Here is a 20601-nt window from a genome sequence, read left to right as displayed (position 1 = left end):
ATTTGTTATTCTTAAATGTGAAATATACATTTTAATCAATGTGCGTGTTTCTGTCTCCTATCGTCAGGCCACACCCCGGCCCTGGCCTGTGCCCCTAACAAGGACGTGGCGGACTGCCTGGCCCTGATCCTCTCCACCATGAAGCCTTTCCCTCCAAAAGACGCCAGCGCCGCCGCCTCCTTTGGCCTCAACCTGCTGAAGCACTGTGGCATCGCCACCACCTGTGGGCCCCTGCCCAACGGCACCCTGCACCACGCCTACGCCAAGGACCGCCACGGCACCGCCGGCCTGGACGGCTGCTTCACCGAGTGAAGCGAACCCCCAACCTGTTTCCCTCAGACCTCCCTACCCTGTCCCCTTATATCTTTAACTAGCCAGATCTGCCCTCTTTAATCCACTATAATCCGGGGGACCCCACCCCCCTTCTAACACACACAACAAGAGCAGGAATATACTTTGAATTACATGTGTGTAAGTGAGCGTGTGCGTTTGGATGTGTGTGTCGGTATATGTGCGCGTGCGTTTGTCTGTGTGTTTAAAGAAAAACTAAATCCCTTATGGGTGCAGTCAAAACTATATGCAATTATTTGCCTCTCCTCTGTGGCATATCGTCTCTGTCGTCGCTAGCCTGTCCTTAGGTCAGACACCCTCTGTCCAGTGTCCAGGACAGAGCACGTCACTGAGTCCCTCTGAATCGTACCGGCAGAGTTTCTGCATCATCATGAAGTTATCACGGTTTTGTTGAATTAACAGATAAGCTACGGTCTAAATTAATTCTAAATTAAATTTAAATTATTGTGAATTTTTGATATTGCACTTCAACAACGAATGAACTTACCTCGCAAATCCCAGTGAAAGCGATGACCTAGTAGAAGGAGAACGGTGCCTCGCCGACTTCTACTCTGACTGAAACTGGTGCAATATGCAGCACGTGTGGGTATTTGCAGTGCTGTGCCTCTCTCTCCGAAGACTAGAATAAAACTGAAGTAGTAGAGCGAGGGAAAGAACGGGAGAGAGTGATAGACCGTCGCTGGGTTTGACTGTACAGTTAAGAGTCTGGGTGAGTTGAGAGCTCTGCAGAGAAGCCCATGGATTTGAAAACAAGCGGTGACAAGCTGGTGTTGACTCACCTAGAAGTCCGACAACAAGCACCTCCCACTTGCTAAGGCTGTCTGAGTGACCTCATCCACCAGGTCCAGTAGCTTCCGGACTTTTGTTGGCTGGGTTTTTCTGCATTAGCCCCCTCTCACTGAGTCCATCCTGAAGGGAGTCGTTGTGGGACTTGCCTGAACCCCACTCCCGTTCGTCACTGTCGTAGAATACTTTTGGTACCTTAAGGCGGTTCTAAGACGTTTCTGGATATTTAACAATGTTGTGCCTATGGAATACTGAGAGACAACCACAACCCCTTAACCTCACCTAGTTTATACCCTCTGATCTCCCACCTGATTCCTGATTATTTAAGATTTTAAAAGAGAACAATGCTAGTGGGACATTTTTAAAGGATGAAATGTAGATTTGAAGAGAAATGGGTTTAGCACACATACTGAACAGCATAAGCTATTTTTGTTGCTGTCGTATAAACACTTGTTTACATAATGAAAATGGTCGTCGTATTTACTTGTGAATCGACAGGCTAATATGTTTGCACAATAAGGACATGCCTCCAGTAGGAAAATAAAGAGCGAAGACGTGTTTTCAATATAGCTGCTAAAATATTGCTGCCTTCTCCATGGATTCTATTCACGGTTTCTGTCAATGCGGGTCTACATTTGGTGTGTACATTTATTTTATTTTTTTCATTATTGGGAAGCAATATTTAAACAAGACTTCAAATTCTTTAGCATTTTTTTTCTTTTCATGCAGTTTGCTGTGTGGAAAGGTTCATGTTTTTACCTCAACATTGGGGATGACTTCAAGTTTTCAAGAAAATAATTTGCACTACCTCCAAAGTTAAAGTATTATTTTTCAAATGGAATAGGTAGAATGTTTAAAAAAATAGTTTTTCTATTCTTTCCAAACAGCCATACTTGAAAAAAAGTCAGTAATCCCAATCAAACGCCATGCGCTGTAATCCTCACTTGTCACGTTGATAGGCACAGCATTGGGAGTTGTCAAAAGTGCAGCCAAAAACACAAATGCATTCCTTTTAAATTTGAATTAGGCATGTCTTGTACTTACCTCAAAGATTTTAACAACGCAACTCATTGACTCCTGTTTGGGCCACACTATAGATCCATTACTTTTTGTTGATTTCTTCTCTGCCGCCTTTTGCACAGTAGTTGAATCAGTTTAGTTTTAAGGGTAATCAGTTGATTACGCTATTTATGAAGATTGTTAGTTATGTTCATCTGAACAGAATTCAAAATGATGTTCACTCCGTTTGTAATTGTTTTCTTGAGATTGTAAAGACCCCCCCCAAATTTTTTTTTAATAATAATAATTACAAAATCAATCTTTATCAGCATTTGACCCTAGTCAAACATTCATAAAGTAATTTGAATATTTAAAAGGAGAAAGTATTTTTAAATCCATGGTGTACTGTAACATTCTGCATTAGCCTGCCTTGTATCTGTATTTGACATATTACATAAATGTAGTTAGATGGCAAAATTGCACAAGTAGTGTTACTGTACCGATGCATATCTTTTCTCTTAACTTTACACCATATTGACAAAGTATGGCTGACACAAAAACACACATACTTATATTATGTTGGTACGGTTATGTATGGACAGCTACTTTTTTATTTATTTTTTGAGATGACAATCAGCATCACAAGGGCTTTTTATTTATAAGTAAATGCTTTTCGGGAGTTGTTTTTAAGAAGTGTCTTTTTCGGGATTTAGTTTATTTGAGTCATTGAGTCATCGAGTATTGCTTTACACCCGTTTTGAAGTATGTGTGCTCCCATTTCTCTTTTTTTGGCAACAAGAACACCATGTTGACATGTCTGGTACAAATACCTCCATTGTGTTATACACTGACAACCTTAACCCTCTTCCTCCATGACACTGTTGTTTCTCTCTGGATATGCCTCATTCCTATTATCAGTTGTCACCTAGAATTGTTCTCTTTTGAATGCAATATCAAAATCATTTTGCACATCTCCTTAGATGTACGTACTATTCATTATACTAAGAAAGAAAAAAAACATTTGATGTATCAATTTCTGAATCATATTTCAGCCTGAGATTCATTGTCAGCTCCTGGTGCATTCAATCATAGGGCTGGGAAGGAACTGTGTTTTAAAGGAAAAGCTTATCTTGCACCTATTCAGATGCCAGAAATGTTATTCCACAAGGTTTTTAATGTCAAAGCCTTTTAAGAAAAAATAAGATGACAAAGTCAATATCCTTTACATGATGTAGGAATAGCAAATTCCAAAACCAGTGTCGTTGTTCCTCATATTTATACTAATATGCTGAAAAAATGATTGTATTAAGCTACCTGAAATTTTTGTGGCATTTTACATAAGCCTTTTTATATGATGTCAGAGAAGGTTTAGGCCCAGTTCGATGAGGTGAGATCACATCGAATAGTAAGCCATTTAATAATGTTCTAGGGTGAATTGCTATGTTAATTATAATTGTTGCGTTGATTTAAATGAGAATAGGAATTTACTAGATCCCATATATATATTTTTCCTATATTGTGTAACGGTGTGACATTTCATTGACCGTGGATTTGGTGTAGCCTACGGTTTTGTTGTCGTCAGGCTGGTTAGACATGACATTGAAAACCCCAATCTCCCTTTTGGAATAAGTTTTCATGTGAAACTGAATCCCTTACTGATCAATCGGATGCCTAAAGACATACCAATTTGTGAGTCGCTCTGGATAAGAGCGTCTGCTAAATGACTTAAATGTAAATGTAATACAAGTAAAGAGTTAAAGGACTAAATTCATGAAGCCCCTTCCCTTTAAAAAAAAGTTTATTTCCTCCCTATTTACCTATTCTGTTTACACTGTGGACATATATGAACCTAGTATTGTGATCTTTGGGGCCATAGAATGTCGGAAAGCATTTTACATTTTCAGTGATGCAACAAAAACAACCATTTTCACTCAGTCCTGACCCAAAGCACTTATTTCAAGAATAAGCACTTTTGTATATTTAATATCTCTATATGTATTTATGTATACCGGTACATACAGTATGTTCCCTATGTAGATATAAACTTCTATTTAGGGAGAACGATACCTTCAGTGGAGAGAAGAGAGTAGGTGAACTGGTGACTGATCTTCACAATCATGTGTGATGTGCTTGTTGGAGAGACACACTGTTTAATTGGAGGGGCATGTTTCTCTTTGGGGTTAGCATAAGAGAGCAGTGAAAAGTCTATGGTCACACCTTGGTGTGCACACGTGTGCAGCAAAAAAAAACAAATTTCAAATAGAAAATTATACTTGCGCTGCCTTTCATTGAGTTGCCAAAAAGCAGGGGATGAAACTGAAAAACACTTGACTTTACCGAAATTGGAGATATTACGTACATTTGCAGACATCTTAACTAAAGCCATATTAGTCAATTGCTGACAAAAACGTGAATGTATGGTCTAAATTATGGCAGGGGTTTTGGTTTTCGAGTAACTGACTTTTGCCGCACTGTTTAAGTTAAGTTCTAGAAATTATGGGAAAAGAATGGAAAAATGGACTAAAGCAAAATGATCTTTACCTCTGCCTCCTCATGCATAGATGTGGTAGGGTTGTGTTTCATCTTTTGATATGAAGGGATGGCTAACTAATTTGTGCCATTGAAGGGTATTATTATTGCATTCTGCGGATGGGTTAGCCTAAAAACGTGGTACATCCAGCATATATATGCGTTACGTTTAGTGGTACAAGCCTCACTCCAATATAATCGTTTTGACTCTTATAAATCATTTGGTGAATGATACTTTTAGTTCCTCTCTAGCTTTTGTTTGTCAACAATGGGCACTAGCGCTAATAGCCGAGCTATCCCTCCTGTTAACCATGGACTCACCATGGACTGCCTTTACAATACCTCTTAGAAATGATGTATAGTTGTTTTGCTACTCTATATTTTGTTTGTAGTGCGTAGCCGATTTTTACATTTGGGAATGTGTCCGTTTTTGTCTATCAAAACAGTCGACCTTAATAACTCCCCATTCTGTTACCTAGACTCACAAGTGCCGTAGAAATACCTGTTTGTCTATGAAAAAAGGAATCGTCTTTGATTCTCAGTGGAGATGGTATTTGTGTGATGCTCAACACAAAGAGAGGAATAATGTTTTTTTTAGGGGATTAGATTGTGCTTCATCCTTTTTTATGAAGGTAGAATTGTAATTCTGGATGGCATCTAATGAATTTACCTAATGTATCAATTAAACACAGTTTTTGGTTGATGTCTCACATGCAACATCTGAAATGTTATCAGTATGGTATGGAAAAGCATCTGTGTAGAATTATTTTGTTGTAAAGGACGATAATACCTTACAATGGCTCAAATGGCAAAGATGGACAACTTTCTCAAAATGCTTCAGTTTGTAGGAATGAGAGACATGGGCGCTTTGGCCAGTGGATGGGGTGAAATAGATAGCATTAGATAATTGTGAATGTGCATGGTGGAAGACTGATCAAGTCCAAATTGTATTTTGAAAAAGCAGTATGGGTTAGTAGGGTAGAAGATGGTAAAATTGCACATAAGTAATTGAGTCCGAGTACTGTAAACTGAGTTACAGGAGAAGTTGGGGAAAGAACTGTTAAAAACTTTGGAAGGAAGCAGATTCAACACATATTAATTTCTTTCCTTTCTTATTTTATTTGTATAGATTAAGAGTATTTATGGATTTTGGGCAACTGACAAAATGTTGCCATCAGATGTGAGTGGAAAGAGACTAAGTAGGGTCGTGTTAAAATTGGAGAATAGGAAGAACATACACTATTGGTATAGTGGCCTAATGTAGCTGCCTTTATCTTGATGAGACACTATGGTCCTTCTAGTGAGAAAGCATTCATATGGTATCGAACACTTGTGTCATGCTGATTCAATAACCTCTAAATTAGGTGTGGAAGGGATAGAAGTTTGAAACAAAGAGCATGTTGGTTTCTTTTAGTTATGCCAGTGATCACCATGGTGATGCTGTCCATAACGTAGTCCTCTGGGATGTCTCCCACTTACCTCTAGGACGCCGATGTCCTTCATTACTTGAAAAGTCATTGGATTAAGGCAATATCTAGGCAGTTACCTTTTTTTTGTGTTTTTTTTATTTATTCCCATTTGAAAGGATTCTTTCAAATCAAGAGGGGACCGTGAACATTTCCTCTTCTCCAAGCATAATATAAACGGCAGAATTAGAGCTTTCTTTATTAGAATTTGTTGAAAATAAATGGCTACAATTTTTTTCTCAAAGTACGCTATTAAACAAGATTCATTCATCTCATGACGTTTTGAGTCATAAATGACATTTGATCAACCAAAACAAACACCTCTTGAAATTGACAGAATTGCGTCACCTTCAATGTCCAGATTCATGCGTGAAGCACACTATTAAGTTCTTCCATGATTCCAACTTCTGCATGTCTGTCCCATCTCTATGTAGACAAAACGTTTCTTAGCGAAGGTGGCATGTGTGATCATGTTAAGATTCTTGATTTTTGTAGCTTGTAGGCTACGTTCATGCCTTCATTATTCATTTGTTTATGCTGTACAACTACTACGTGGACATGATTTACATGCTTATTCAGTCGTAACATCCAAACTCTTGTTAAAATTGAACCAAACCGTCGGTCCCACTTTCCTGCTATTTCGACCCTCAGGTTGTGTGGCCCATGTTGTACTGTCTGAAGTTTGTCTGGTCCTAACTTGTTTGATTACATTTGTCACTCGTGTGCCTCTGAAGTTAGTTAAGGCTTAGTAACACTTGTTCAAAACAAAGCAAACCGATGTATGGGTTGACTTTATTCTCTAACAGTATTTGGCTTCTTTGAAATACTTCAGAGACGATGTAGACCCACCAATAGCTTTATTTTGTCTGTCTTCTCGTCCTCTTCAAGGACCGTTACTGAGTTGACCCTCCAAATAGACTATAGAGGGATGCACTGCTGTCGTCTCCTTAGTGGAGAGTAATGTCCACACTATTTTTATTGTATGCCTTCATGTATTACTTGATTAGCCGTTATCAGACATCGAACAGCTTACCTCAAGATGTTATGTCTCGCAATGATTTTTACCCAAACCAGTGCATTCTATTGATGTATTGGACCTCATTGGAGAGTAAATGTGGTACATATTATGCAACTATTTTTGTCACTTTTAATTTTTATTTGATGGTTGTTTCATGACTCGACTGCTTCTTGACAGCCACCCATAGGATGGGGCGATGCAAGTAGGAATCCCGGGTGGGGCAGTGGTCTAAGGCACTGCATCGCAGGGCTAGAGGCATCACTACAGACCTGGGTTCGATCCTGGGTCTGTATCACAAATTGCCATGATTGGGAGTCCCAATTTGTCCGGGTTAGGGGAGGGTTTGGCCGGGGTAGGCCGTCATTGTGAAATAAGAATTTGTTCTTAACTGACTTGCTTGGGTAAATTTAAAGGTTAAATAAAATAAATAAAAACAGTTAAATTAGGATATTGAATCATGATGTTTCCATTTAAAGAAATGCTTCGATAGGCAACCAAAGGAGAGAAATGTCTTGGACCGGAAGTTGTTTTAGATCCACATCATAAAGTAACTTATTTATGAGAATTCTGTGCATTTCTATATATACTGTATGTCACATGGCTGGTCAAAATTGTTATAGTTAAAGAATGTTACCTTGTAAACTGCGAAACCCAGCTCCTCTATGACCACCAAATACAATCCTGACTGACACTTTGTCGTGATACAGACGGGCATACAAAACCATTGAGTGAATAGTTCAGTCCTTGGGGGGGAAAAAATATTTTAGACATCAGCAAAATGGTCTTCCGTTCATGCCAATTGAAAGCCTTATTGTTGATAAAAGTGGAGGTCACACCTCCCAGGAACACAACTGCTCACAATTACAGATCCGGTGAAGCCAGTGAGCCATTGTTGTTCATTCAAAACACAACATGATTCTAGTGCTTCCCAGTCTTATCATCCATCCATGTTGTGCACTGTGGCTTCAACTCCTCAAGCAATTGTTAATTGGTTGGAGAAATATACAAAGAAACACTCATGCTGTTGTCATAAATCCAAACACCCTCTGGATGTACAACTTGACTGTAGTTTATTTTGCTCTCGTTTGATTCTTGCCTTTGGCTTGCTTGCCATATTTGTCAAGGGACCTGAAAAAACACATTGAAATAGTGTTGAATCCCAGTAGTGATAATACTGGAGTTATAGTGTGAATTCATAATAAAAGCAATATTGGCAAGTGCACTTTGTTGGGTGTTCTAAGCACAACATCACTAAAAATGCACTTCAGACAGACTAGTGTGTCGAGATTGTTGTTGATTTACTTAACTAAATGGTATTGAAATGAACATGGTCAATTATTATAAAGCAAGACTTATACTTGTGACATTTGTAGTACCATTTTAGCAGTATGTTGATCTGATCAGGATGTAGTTTTAGTTGGTGTCTGTACAACCCGCCCCCCCCCCCCCCTTATACAAAATGAACCGACTTAAGATAATCACGAATAAATGTTGTGGCTTAGGCATTTTTAGGCTAGTTTTTATGCAACTCCTTTAATTGTGCGTGTTTAGATTGTTCTCTGTACTACAACATGTTCTAAAAATAGGTGGTGGAAGAAGATTGTATTTTGTGGACAAGGAAGTCAATGGATTGCTATGCCACAGAACTTAATGTTTTGATTACTTTTACAGTACAGTGAGTAGGCATAGAGTTCTGTGTTTTAAGTGTGTTCGTGTGTGACGATTTGGGCAGTTAGCTGTCATGTCTTCATTAGTGAGTATGAGGTCAAGAGTGTGCGATGGTAATATGAACCGCTATCAGCAAAAGGGCAAAGAAAAAGTGTGTGTTCATTCCTGTCTATTGTATTTCTTTACCCACTTCCTGGTTTATAAATACCGTAAAGAATATTGTTTTTTCCTTCTAATTATTAACGTGAAATACATTTCCTTTGAAACACAAGTGATGTATGTAAGATTCTGGTACAATGGCCTGTAATAGTTTTTGGTTGACTCATTTTAAATGTTATTGTTAATTTGAGCATATTTGAAAATAAATTAGTACAGTATCCTACGTGCTATGTGGGGTAGACTAATATGCATTAACAGACCTTTTGAAATGAAATTTAAAGCACTGGTGTAATTGAAAGCTTGAGGTTGGTGGTTGGTAGTCCTTTGCTTTAACAGCCCTTATTTTTACTTTGGTTCTGGGTATATTAGCGTCTTATTCAGGAGGGCGTCTCGGTTTGACTCAGTCATTGGACATTGCTTTGTATTATGCGAGGATTTGTTTACTCCAATAGACCAGCCAAGCAAAATGTAACACAAGCCCAGTCTACGGGCTACAACCTTGAATTATTATGTGCTTTGACTGTCCGTATTGCCTCTGCTAGAATTTCATTGGCTTCTTGTTTCGCTGCAATTTTTTTTCACCATATTGGAAGTTTTGGGTTAAAGTTAGTAATTGGTCATAAAGTTGAACGTTAGGCAGGTATTTTAACCACTAATAGTCCCTATCTGGTTGTAGTCCATAGAAGGGATAGAATATGCCAAGCCGATGTTGACTTCCCATGTGACTTCAGCATGAACTGTAGGTGATCATGAAAGTGTTATTGTGCTTCATTTAGGCCAAACTATAAATTAGGAGGTGCAAATGAGCAAGTGGAAATGCATGAAATGCTTTCTCTTTGGCACCTTTCTGTTTTGAAGTACTGCTGCCTGGTGAAGAGCTTGAGCATGCCTGCATTCAGTATTTTCTAGAGCATTCAGTAAACATTTCTTTTAAGTTTTATTAGCATGAGATTGTGTGATTTTTGAATCCATATTACCTCAAATATATCAGTTAAAAGTAATACATTTAAGCTAAAACAAATGTTCTCACCTCAAATGTCCATGCTATTTTGAAAGTTACTTTTACTGCTAATGTAATATGATCATGTTTTATTTTGCCTACCTCCTTGATGCACAGCTACTCTTTGTCTCCTTAGCTCATAACCACCTACATTGAGCTACCAAAGTAGTGTGACAGTGACACATTTGGGGGGGTGGGGAGACTATGTACAAAAAGTGCTGTAATTTTGAAACGGTTCACCCGATATGGATGAAAATACCCTAAAGGTAAAGCTGACAGTCTACACTTTAACCTCATAGTCATTGTATCAAATCCAAAGTGCTGGAGTACCGAGCCAAAACAGTTTTCACTGTCCCAATACTTTTGTAGCTCACTGTATACTAGTGTCTGGAAAATATGAAAGCATATTAATCACTTTTGATCAAAGACAAAAAAAAAGTGAGCTTGATTTTGTGTGTGTGTGTGTACGTGCGCTTGTAACATGGAAAGAAAAATGATATCCCAACAACCACTGGAATGTGAAGCCAAACTGTATTTTGATCGAATGAAATCTCTTTTAAGGTCTAACTGTTGTAGCATACATGTGAACCTCGTCTCTGGTACATGTTTTCTATCCTTCAGATACTTGTTGCAACAAGGTACTTTATGATATTTTTTTAAAAACCCCGTCCTGAAAGTATCCACCAGGAATCATCCTGTTTTTCATAGTATGGTGGGTTTTTACTGTAAGTGTGTAAGTTGAGCCATACGTCTAAAAGTCTAGTTTACAGCTGCAACTGTGTCTACAACTACCAGAGATTAGGAGAACGTGTGTGCATCTTAATTACAAAAGCAACATAACTAAAGCTGTTATTGAAGTCAAATTATGGAGATATTGTGGTGTTTGTGTGAAGGGAAATCGTATTGCATCCAGCCTTAAGCCTTCAAACGAAAAACAAATCTAGACCTTAATTTGTGATCATGCAACCACCACAAATCCCATCACCTCTTCCAACCAACTGACCTTTGACTTTTTAACTGAAGCATAGGTATGTGATATACAGTAAGAGGTTAGAGATCTATTCCGTAAAAGACACACACACACATAAACCCTTCCAACCCTGAACAAATCTCCAACATGTTCATTATTTTGACATTGCAATCCTTGAAAGCACTTTGCCTTGTTATATAATTGTGTGCTACTGAATGGTTATTTCTTACAAAATGTTCCGAAAATGTATAAAATACATGATTTAATGATTTTAGTGAAACAGTGTAATCTGCATTGACCTTTCTGACATTACAGGAGAAACTTAACAAACCAAGGCATTGAAACCTGATCGATTTTATACCATGTATGCTACAGCATTTGAGTCTTGTCATTCAGTGTTGTGGCTTAGGATTGGTTATGTTTAAATAAATTGCTATTGCTTAATATCTATCTACTTTGTGTTTTCTTTATTTTACATTTTCAAGCCAGAATCCTTAATTGAAACAATAGTGTATGATGTTTTTTTTTTCTCTATCTAGCTGAGGCTGGAGAAGTGTAACCACTTTCAAATTAATAAACAGATCTATGGATGCAAGGACTGACAATCCATGATACCAAATGTGTAGTTTTAACCATGTTACAAGGCTCTACAGTTTGTTTACAAACACTGGAGTAAAAATGGTCATGTAAGATCACTATTCCAGACCAGTTATGAACGGTCGTACAACATTTAAAGTGTGGCTGCTGTCACAAGGTTATGAATCTGATGGGGTATGACAGTTGACCTAAGCTCATGAGGCATTTATAAGTTAAATTAATCAAAAATCAATATCATTTATATATACATCCAAAAATGGATGTAGCAACTAAGGATTCTGGCAATTTAAGGATTTCTGACTTCACAATTAAGGATTTCTGAATCCAACTTCACATCAATCTGTCAGGTTTGGGCTACGTTTTGCACAGAGCCTACACAGCACATTAGTTAAAAGAGTAATTTTATATTTTCGACATCTCATTGGAAAACTGTGACTTTGAAAAACACGTTATGGCTTCCCATTAAGCAGCTTAATTGTAAAAAGAAAAAAATTTGTTTTTCTCACAAATACTTTTTCTTGATGGTTACATAACCTTTAGTGAACTTTAGTGTTCCTTGTAAACAAACCTAATTAAAATCAAATGTCTTAACGTTTACCACATACAACTGGGAAAATACATTTGAACAGCCCTCCAGCTGGTAATTACTAGTGAAAAACTTGACTATCATCCTTCATGTGATGCTTCCTTACCCATAGGAAGTCCCACCCATTTGACTACTTTAAAATGGTGAAACCCTCAATAGCAAGGTTCATGCCAAAATGGGTTTTATCCATTTAGAGTCCTAACTCTGTGGTGGTAAATTTCCACTTCGAACGCAGCATTAGCATCATCATTTGACAGTTCTGGAGAGGGATGGACTTTGCTTCCTTCTGCTCCAATCATCTTTTTGCTGAACGTCTAGTCTCCTTTCCATTGCTGACAGCTGTCCCTCCTGCTCCTGGATTGGCTGCTCTGCTGCCAACATCACTGCCAGCCTGCCCTCCCTGTTGACGATTAGTCGACCTCCCGGAACCTTGAGAGTTTACACCGTTCCCATTGGTAGTTTCATTACCTAGAATAAGAAATTGGCATGCTTCATTTATAAATCTTCATAAATAGTGATAGAAGGGAGAGGTAACGTGTTAGTGTTCACAATTAACCAATTGCCAAAAAAAATACACTGCTGTTTGTATACACTGAAGGTGGCTGAACCAGCCACTCACAGGTAAAAGAAGCAACTTTACAGCTTAAAGCAGCGATCAAAAATTATATTGTTATTTCATGGAATTGTATTCCTTTAGTTTACTGATACAGACATGGCATTGACGTTTAGGTAGACTTCCAGGTGGAAATGTTGCATGAGTCACCTAATAGCAGCAGAGGAAAATAAATAACACTAACGAAGGCCGTTGCCGAAACGCTTTCATTTGACGTCATAACTCTTAATTTTTTGTTGGGCTTTGATAGTGGTCTTACCAGCAGAGCGGTTATTGTTGTTGTTCAGTATGTTTCCTTGGTCACCGACTACCTGGGAAATAAATAATCTGTTCACACATAGTACAAGAAAAAGATACTTGAAACATTGAACTAAATTCGTAGGGGAAAAATATTTATTACCTATCATTCTGTAATAAGACGCTTACACACTGATATCCCTAAGTTCAAAACACCCCTTACAGTCTTGTTCTTCATCTGGTCCATGTTAGAGTACTCTGGGCTAGGCTCACTGAAGTTTGGTACCTCTGAATACACCATGCAGAACCTGAACAAAACGATATGTGAGCATTAGTTTAGACCAGTAAATTATGACATTAGATGCATCTCTCAGCAACATTTACATTGTTGCTCCTCCTTTTCGTAAATATGTAGCATGAAATGTTATTAAGCACAGAGCATCTATAGAACTTACTCTCCAATCTTCGACAGCTCTCCACCTCTACCTGTGTACAGAGTCAGGCAACCTTTGAACACAGACGCATATCTGGAGAAAAGACACAAATTTCAAGACAAAATACATTTCCCCCAGGATTTAAAGTTGATCCAAGATTAAAGGACTAATAACGTATGGTATGTATTCATCCGAATGTAAGTTCATGCTGGTAGGTAGAAAATATGACTGGGTGGTCCTTTTTGATTTCTATGTTGATTTTATACTCGGCTGTAGGTTTGGAGCCCTGTCCATAAAGTGTGGCATTAACTTGACTGTGCTGTGACTCAATAAATGACTCACCCCTTAGTGAGTCTGATGATGTCACCGGTTTGGATCAGTCCCCCTACCTCATCCCAAACTGAGATGCTAATGCTGCCGGTCTTGTCGGCCACCTTACAGGTCCGCACCTCATACCCATCCTTTGTCTTTGTCACTCGTCCTATGTGAGAGTGGGTAAGAGGGACAAGTAATCAGTGGCCTTTGATTGGTGTACAAAGACAAGAACAAGCTAGTTGTACAAGGATAGTGTCAAATATCTCATTATTATACTTTTTGTCATTTAGCAGATGCTCTTATCCAGAGTGATTTACAATTAGTGCATTCAGCTTAAGATAGCTAGGTGAGACAACCACATATCACAGTCGTATTAAGTCCACTTGTCCTCAATAAAGAAGTTATCAGCAAAGTTAGTGCTCGTTGGTGGCCAAACGGAGTGCTTGGGTTGGGATGTAGGGTTTAAGCATAGCCTGAAGGTAAGGAGGGGCAGTTCCCCTTGCTATTCGGTAGGCAAGTACCATGGTCTTGTAGTGGATGCGAGCTTCGACTGGAAGCCAGTGGAGTGTACGGAGGAGCAAGGTTACATGGCAGAACTTGGGAAAGTTGAACTTCAGGCGGGCTGCGGCGTTCTGGATAAGTTGCAGGAGTTTGATGGCACAAGCGGGATCCCAGGTAACAGAGAATTGAAGTGGTCCAGATGGGAGATGACAAGTGCCTAAATTAGGACCTCCGCCACTTCCTGTGTGAGGAAAGGTTGTACTCTATGGATGTTGTAGAGCATGAATTTGCAGGAGTGAGTCACTGCTTTGATGTTTGCAGAGAATGACAGGGTGTTGTCCAGGGTCACGCCAAGGTTCTTTGCACTCTGGGAGGGGGACACAGTGGAGTTGTCGACTGTGATGGAGAGGTCTTGGAGCGGACAGGCCTTCCCTGTCGAGGTTGAGCTTGAAGTGGCCAACATCCAAGCTGAGATGTGTGTTGCCAGCTGGGTGTCAGAAGGGGGGGAATGAGAAAAGTAGTTGAGTGTCATCTGCAATGATAGGAGAGAACATGTGAGGATATGACAGAGCAAAGTGACCTAGTGTAAGGAGAAAAGAGGAGAGGGCCTAGAACCGAACACCAGTAGTGAGAGCACATGGTGCAGACACATATCCTCTCCACGCCACCTGGTAAAAGCAGCCTGCCAGGAAGGATGCTCCCAAGTGACACAGCGGTTTAAAGGCACTGCACCTCAGTGCAAGAGGTTTCACTACAGTACCTGGTTTGAATCCAGGCTGCATCACATCCGGCCGTGATTGGGAGTCCCATAAGGCGGCGCACAATTGGGCCGGGGTAGGCTGTCATTGTATATAAGAATTTGTTCTTAACTGACTTGCCTAGTTAAAAAAAGGTTAAATAAAAAAACACATAAATGCAATCCAAGAGTGTGCAGAGCCTGACATGGAACGCAAACCGGGCTGTGCGTGTGCGCCATCGTGCATAAATTTTGTCCTCCCACACCAAACGGGATCACGACACGCAGGTTAAAATATCAAAACAAACTCTGAACCAATTATATTCATTTGGGGACAGGTCGAAAAGCATTAAACATGTATGGCAATTTAGATAGCTAGCTTGCACTTGCTAGCTAATTTGTCCCATTCAGCAAGCTTGCTGTTGCTAGCTAATTTTTCCTGGGATATAAACATTGAGTTGTTATTTTACCTGAAATGCACAAGGTCCTCTACTCCACCAATTAATCCACACATTAAACGGTCAACCGAATTGTTTCTAGTCATCTCTCATCCTTTCAGGCTTTTTCTTCTCTGGACTTTATATTGCGATTGGCAACTTTCATAAATTAGGTGCATTACCGCCACTGACCTCGTTCATCTTCAGTCACCCACGCGGGTATAACCAATGAGGAGATGGGAGAGGCAGGACTTGAAGCGCGATCTGCGCCAGAAATATAACTGACTTCTATTTTAGCCCTTGGCAACGCAGATGCTCATTAGCGCACGTGAGCAGTGTGGGTGCAATAATTTAATAATATAGATTACACCGCTCGTAGTCAGCCTGTGAGACGCCCAGCCCTGAGAGGGTCAAGAAGATCGTTCTGAGAGAGATAATGTGAAAGTTGGAGAGTAAACATCAATTATGAGGAGTGTAAATATCTATTTGTGGGAAAGAGAAAAGGGAAAGTTCAACACAGATACGTTTTTTGATAGCTGGCATGATTCAAATAAACCAACATGAATTGTTATTATTAGTCTACATGGTGACGTATAAGGTTGTTTCTCTGACTGTCAAGCCTCTGTGTTGTGCCATTATATTGTGTGTAAGACTTTACATACATTTTGTTCCACACGAGTGGATTACAAGATAATTATATACATTATGTTTCTGTTCATCATTAATTTATTATTTAAAACGTTACTGTTAGAAAGGAGTTAGCACCTGTTTCAAGTACGATGAAGATGACACTGAGATTCTTGAGTCCTGGCTTGATGTCCTTGACGTGGGTCTCGGTAGTCATCTTTCAGATCCTCGTCATGCATCCAAAAGTGTAAGTCAATTCTGGACCAAAGCTGCCCTGAAATAATTACAAGAATGTGTGTGTGACAGAGGTAAAATTCGTTTTACATTGGATATTCGGGTTTTCTCCCATCAATAACCATTGAACCAAACATGCCATGACTATGAACATTGATTATTCTGATGGATGGAGAACAATGGAAAAAAATGTATATATGTTTTTTATAACTATGATTTCGGATTTCAATCTCTCATTCCTCTTAAACAATGCGTGTCATGTATATGAAAAGTATATATTCTGGGGGCTATGAACAAAAATCCAATCCAGAAGAAAAAACAATAACTAAAAAGGTGTGGATTATTCTCCCTACTCCCTTTATTCAGAATATATAATTTCCACACTTTGTTTAAGAGCAACAGAAGACTGAAATACGGAAAAAAATATCTTACAATTTGTTTTAAAGGTGCACATTTTCTCCATCCTCCCCTGATTTAGAATATAGAATGTTCATGGTCATGGCATGCTTTGTTTAAGAGCTATTAAAGATTGAAATCCGTAAGGAAAAATATAATTTATTCACGATTCATTCAGGACTATCCATAATCATGATAGAATCCACATAAATGTAGAAATGTTAAGAAACATATTTTATTATTATTTACAATAAAAGTGACTCCAAAATGACACAATGCATTATTTATCATTTATCATTATCATTTATCATTTCTATTGGGTACAAAATAATCTGAAACACAACTAAAACAAACAGCAAATGCATCCAACAAGTTAGTAAAGTAACACGTTTTGGGTAATCATTGTGTGCTAGGAATTTGGGACCAAATACTAAATTTATGACTACTTTAATACACACATTAGTGAATATGTCCCAATACTTTTGGTCCCCTAAAAATACCCTCAAATTAAAGCAGACTGTCTGCACTTTAACCGCATCATCATTGTATAATTTTAAATCCAAAGAGCTGGAGTACAGAGCCAAAACAAGACAAAATGTGTCACTGTCCCAATAATTACGGAGGACACTGTATTTCTAGATTTCTAAATAAACAAGGCATGGATTTTTTTCCATCCTCTCCTGATTCCAATATATAATTTTAATAGTCAGGACCATGCTTCATTTAAAAGATATGAAGATTTAAATCACCCCCTAAATAATTACATTCAAAAATAAAATGAAAAAGGTGTGGATTTTCCTCAATCCTCCCCTGATTCAGAATATATAATTTTCATAGTCATAGCAGGCTTTGTTAATGCGCTATTGAAGATTGAAATGTCAAATTTAAAAAAAGGTTTGGATGTTTCTCCATCCTCCCCTGATTCAGACGGCAGGTAGCCTAGTGGTTAGAGTGTTGGATTAGAAACCGAAAGGTTACAAGATCAAATCCCCGAGCTGACGAGGTAAGAATCTGTCTTTCTGCCCCTGATAAGGCAGTTATCTCATTGTTCCTAGGCTGTCATTGAAAATAAGAATTTGTTCTTAACTAGTTAAATAAAATATACAAATATCATAGCCATGGCATGTTTTATTCAGTAGATATTGACTAGAGAAAACCGAATATCCAACATAAAACAACACTGAACAAAAATACAAACATGCAACAATTTCATGGATCAGAAAACCATCTGCTGTGTCTACCATTTGCCTCTCGCAGTGCGACACATCTCATTCATATAGAATTGATCAGGCCTGTGTAAAGTTGTCCCACTCCTCTTCAATAGGAGTTGCCGGACATTGGCCGTCGATCCAAACATGCTGAATGGGTGAGATCTGGTGAGTATGCAGGCCATGGAAGAACTGGAACATTTTCAGCTTCCAGGAACTGTGTACAGACCCTTGCAACATGGGGCCGTGCATGATCATGTTGAAACATGAGATTATAGCGAGATTATAGCGACAAAGGGCCTCAGGATCTAGTCACGGTATCTCTGTGCATTAAAATTGCCATCAATAAAATGCAATTGTGTTTGTTGTCCATAGCTTATGCCTGACCATACCATAACCCCACCATGTGGCACTCTGTTCACAACGTTGACATCAACAAACCGCTTGCCCACATGACACCATTCACGCTGTTTTCCATCTGCACGGTACAGTTGAAACCGGGATTCATCCGTGAAGAGCACATTTCTCCAGCATGCCAGTGGCCATCGAAGGTGAGCATTTGCCCACTGAAGTAGGTTACAACGCCGAACTGCAGTCAGGTCTAGTGAGGATGACGACCACGCAGATGAGCTTCCATGAGACGGTTTCTGACTGTTTGAGCAAAAATTCTTTGGTTGTGCAAACCCAGTTCCATCAGTTTGCCGGTTGGCTGGTCTCGGATGATCCCACAGGTGAAAAAGATGGATGTGGAGGTCCTGGGCTGACGTGGTTACACGTGGTCTGCGGTTGTGAGGCCGGTTGAACGTACTCCCAAATTCTCTAAAACGACATTGGAGGCAACTTATGGTAGAAAAATTAACATTAACTATTTGGCAACAGCTATTGGTCACACATATTTAGCAGATGCTATTGCAGGTGTAGCGAAATGCTTGTCAGCATACCAACTGAGCGCTCCCTTAAAACGTGTGACATTGTGTTGTGTGACATAACTGCACAATTTAGTGGCCTTTTAGGGGCTCCCGAGTGGTACAGGGGTCTAAGGCATTGCATCTCAGATCCTGGTTCAATTCCAGGCTGTATCACAACCGGCTGTGATTGGGAGTCCCATAGGGACGTGCACAATTGGCCCAGCGTCATCTGGGGCAGGCCGTCATTGTAAATAAGAATTTGTTCTTAACAGACTTGCCTAGTAAAAAATAAAAAATAAATTGTTCCCAGCACAAGGTGCACCTGCATAATGATCACGCTGTCTAATCAGCTTCTTGATATGCCATACCTGTCAGGTGGATGGATTATCTTAGCAAAGGATAAATGCTCATTACATAACAAATATGTAAACACATTTGTGCACAACATTTTAGAGAAATAAGATTTTTGTGCATATTGAACATTTCTGAGATCTTTTATTTCAGTTCATGAAACCAACACTTTATTGTGTTGTTCAGTGTAAATTTGACCTCGGTGTGAGAATGAGCAAATTTACAGGAATACATGGCCTTAATGATACATACAGTAATAATTTAAACAGCAACGCAAGATCAGATCAATGCAAGTATGTAACCCAGGTCGACTAATTACTTATAAAGTAGTTAGCAAGACCAGTCTAGCAACTAGGGTGTAATCATTAGTCTAAACAGTTATAAAACGGAACGGTTTGCAAATAAAACTAGAGTTTGTATTGGTCAAATTCAAGTAGGTCATATATACAGTCATTGGTAGGTCCCTCCCCGTTTCGTTCGCTTTCGTTTAAGAAACATTTTGCAACAGAATTGGCTCAATGAATACGCCCCTGCTGTAGTTTAGCAAACTGCAGTAACGTTACTATGCTAGCTAACGTTAGCTATAGCTAACTGGGTACCAGGTCGTAAGCTACACGTTTCATTACCTCAACAGTGTGTATTGTCGTCCACAGCTGATTTGTCCGGTATAATGGATTTTAAGCCATGGAACAAGTGAGTTTTAAAAAAGTATTGTTTTCCTGTTTGTAAAAGAGCTAGCTAGCTACTGTTAAAAAATAAAATAAAAACCTAACTACTGTTCATTTTTTTGTGACCGTCAGTACTGTAGTGGCGGGCATTCTGTTGGTCAAATTTAGTTTCAATCAAAATTGTATCCAATGACCATCAATTATATGGGATGCGCATGAGATAATCATGTGATAGGTCCTTTATCTGGGAAGGAAAACTGCTCGTACCGAAGATAGGTTGAGTCAACTGTCTATCAACGATTTTACAATTTGGTTGCTTAGCGGCGTAGGCTGGACGTGGAAACGTGGTGACAGGAATCAAGAAAAAAATGATATCATGCTGGAATGCTAACCCAAACGTAATTTAAAAGGCAATTTAACCATTCATTGTCATATCAACAGGTAACGTTACCCAGTTCGACAACATATCACTAGAGTTGCTCTCTATCTGCTTGTTTTACTGTGTGATTCCAGCTTGTGCCAGCTATCTACCTGTAGTAACTAGCTAAAGTTAGCGCACGTACGTAGTCAGCTGTGGCAAGCTTGATTAGTTGCACATTAGCAAGCTTACTCTTCAATACTTTCTGATCGGTATCCATCACTAATCTTTCCTCTGTTTGCAACTGAATCCTGTTTGATAGTTAGCTAGCCAGCCACATACCTACGGCCGGGATTCCATTTTGAAACGGCAAGGATGATTTCCGTGTTTGCGTAGCTAACTAACGTTAACGTTGGAACAGTACAGTGGCGGTCGGTGCCGTTTAGGTG

General features: G+C 39.1%; 3 protein-coding genes across 8 annotated transcripts in view; 2 read left to right on the top strand and 1 right to left on the bottom strand.

Moving 5' to 3' along the window:
- LOC124002984 (serine/threonine-protein phosphatase 6 regulatory ankyrin repeat subunit C-like) overlaps nucleotides 1-11396 on the top strand; it is a 38875-nt gene extending 27479 nt beyond the window's left edge. Inside the window, exon 28 of the mRNA XM_046310862.1 lies at nucleotides 68-11396. Within this exon, the coding sequence (XP_046166818.1) occupies nucleotides 68-312 (245 nt within the window). The 3' untranslated portion in view covers nucleotides 313-11396. The remainder of the gene's footprint in view (nucleotides 1-67) is intronic.
- Nucleotides 11397-11555: 159 nt separating this feature from the next.
- LOC124002986 (SOSS complex subunit B1-B-like) lies at nucleotides 11556-20596 on the bottom strand. Of its 3 annotated transcripts, none has more exons than XM_046310869.1 (7): nucleotides 20495-20596; nucleotides 16168-16303; nucleotides 13756-13894; nucleotides 13435-13506; nucleotides 13203-13287; nucleotides 13002-13053; nucleotides 11556-12597 (listed from the first exon to the last, which is right to left on the bottom strand). In XM_046310869.1, exons 2-7 carry the CDS (start codon nucleotides 16244-16246, stop codon nucleotides 12425-12427), a joined length of 600 nt encoding a protein of 199 aa, XP_046166825.1. In that variant the 5' UTR covers nucleotides 16247-16303; nucleotides 20495-20596; the 3' UTR covers nucleotides 11556-12424. The 3 variants fall into 3 exon arrangements, with proteins under 3 accessions (XP_046166825.1, XP_046166826.1, XP_046166824.1); XM_046310870.1 differs by lacking the exon at nucleotides 20495-20596 and adding an exon at nucleotides 20358-20451; XM_046310868.1 differs by lacking the exon at nucleotides 20495-20596 and adding an exon at nucleotides 19753-20276.
- The window catches only part of LOC124002985 (E3 ubiquitin-protein ligase NRDP1-like), a 29279-nt gene continuing 28298 nt past the window's right edge, over nucleotides 19621-20601 (top strand). For 2 of the 4 annotated variants that reach the window (XM_046310865.1, XM_046310863.1), the window contains exon 1: nucleotides 20060-20235. The gene's annotated coding sequence lies outside the window, so the exon portion shown is untranslated. Of the gene's footprint in view, nucleotides 19820-20059; nucleotides 20236-20601 lie in introns of those variants that run through there. The other 2 variants (XM_046310866.1, XM_046310867.1) reach the window with 2 other exon arrangements.

Source organism: Oncorhynchus gorbuscha, linkage group LG18, assembly GCF_021184085.1.
Source record: "Oncorhynchus gorbuscha isolate QuinsamMale2020 ecotype Even-year linkage group LG18, OgorEven_v1.0, whole genome shotgun sequence".
NCBI classification, from domain to species: domain Eukaryota; kingdom Metazoa; phylum Chordata; class Actinopteri; order Salmoniformes; family Salmonidae; genus Oncorhynchus; species Oncorhynchus gorbuscha.
The sequence above is the reverse complement of the archived record's forward strand: the minus strand, read 5'-3'. Positions and strand labels throughout refer to the sequence as shown.

Excerpts from the sequence above, each read along its gene's own strand:
- LOC124002986 (XM_046310869.1), bottom strand. The coding sequence starts at position 16,246 with ATGACTACCGAGACCCACGTCAAGGACATCAAGCCAGGACTCAAGAAT. Across the intron at positions 13,507-13,755 it reads ATCATCAGACTCACTAAGGG|ATATGCGTCTGTGTTCAAAG; the intron begins GTGAGTCATTTA and ends TCTTTTCTCCAG. Across the intron at positions 13,054-13,202 it reads ACCAGATGAAGAACAAGACT|GTAGTCGGTGACCAAGGAAA; the intron begins GTAAGGGGTGTT and ends TTTATTTCCCAG.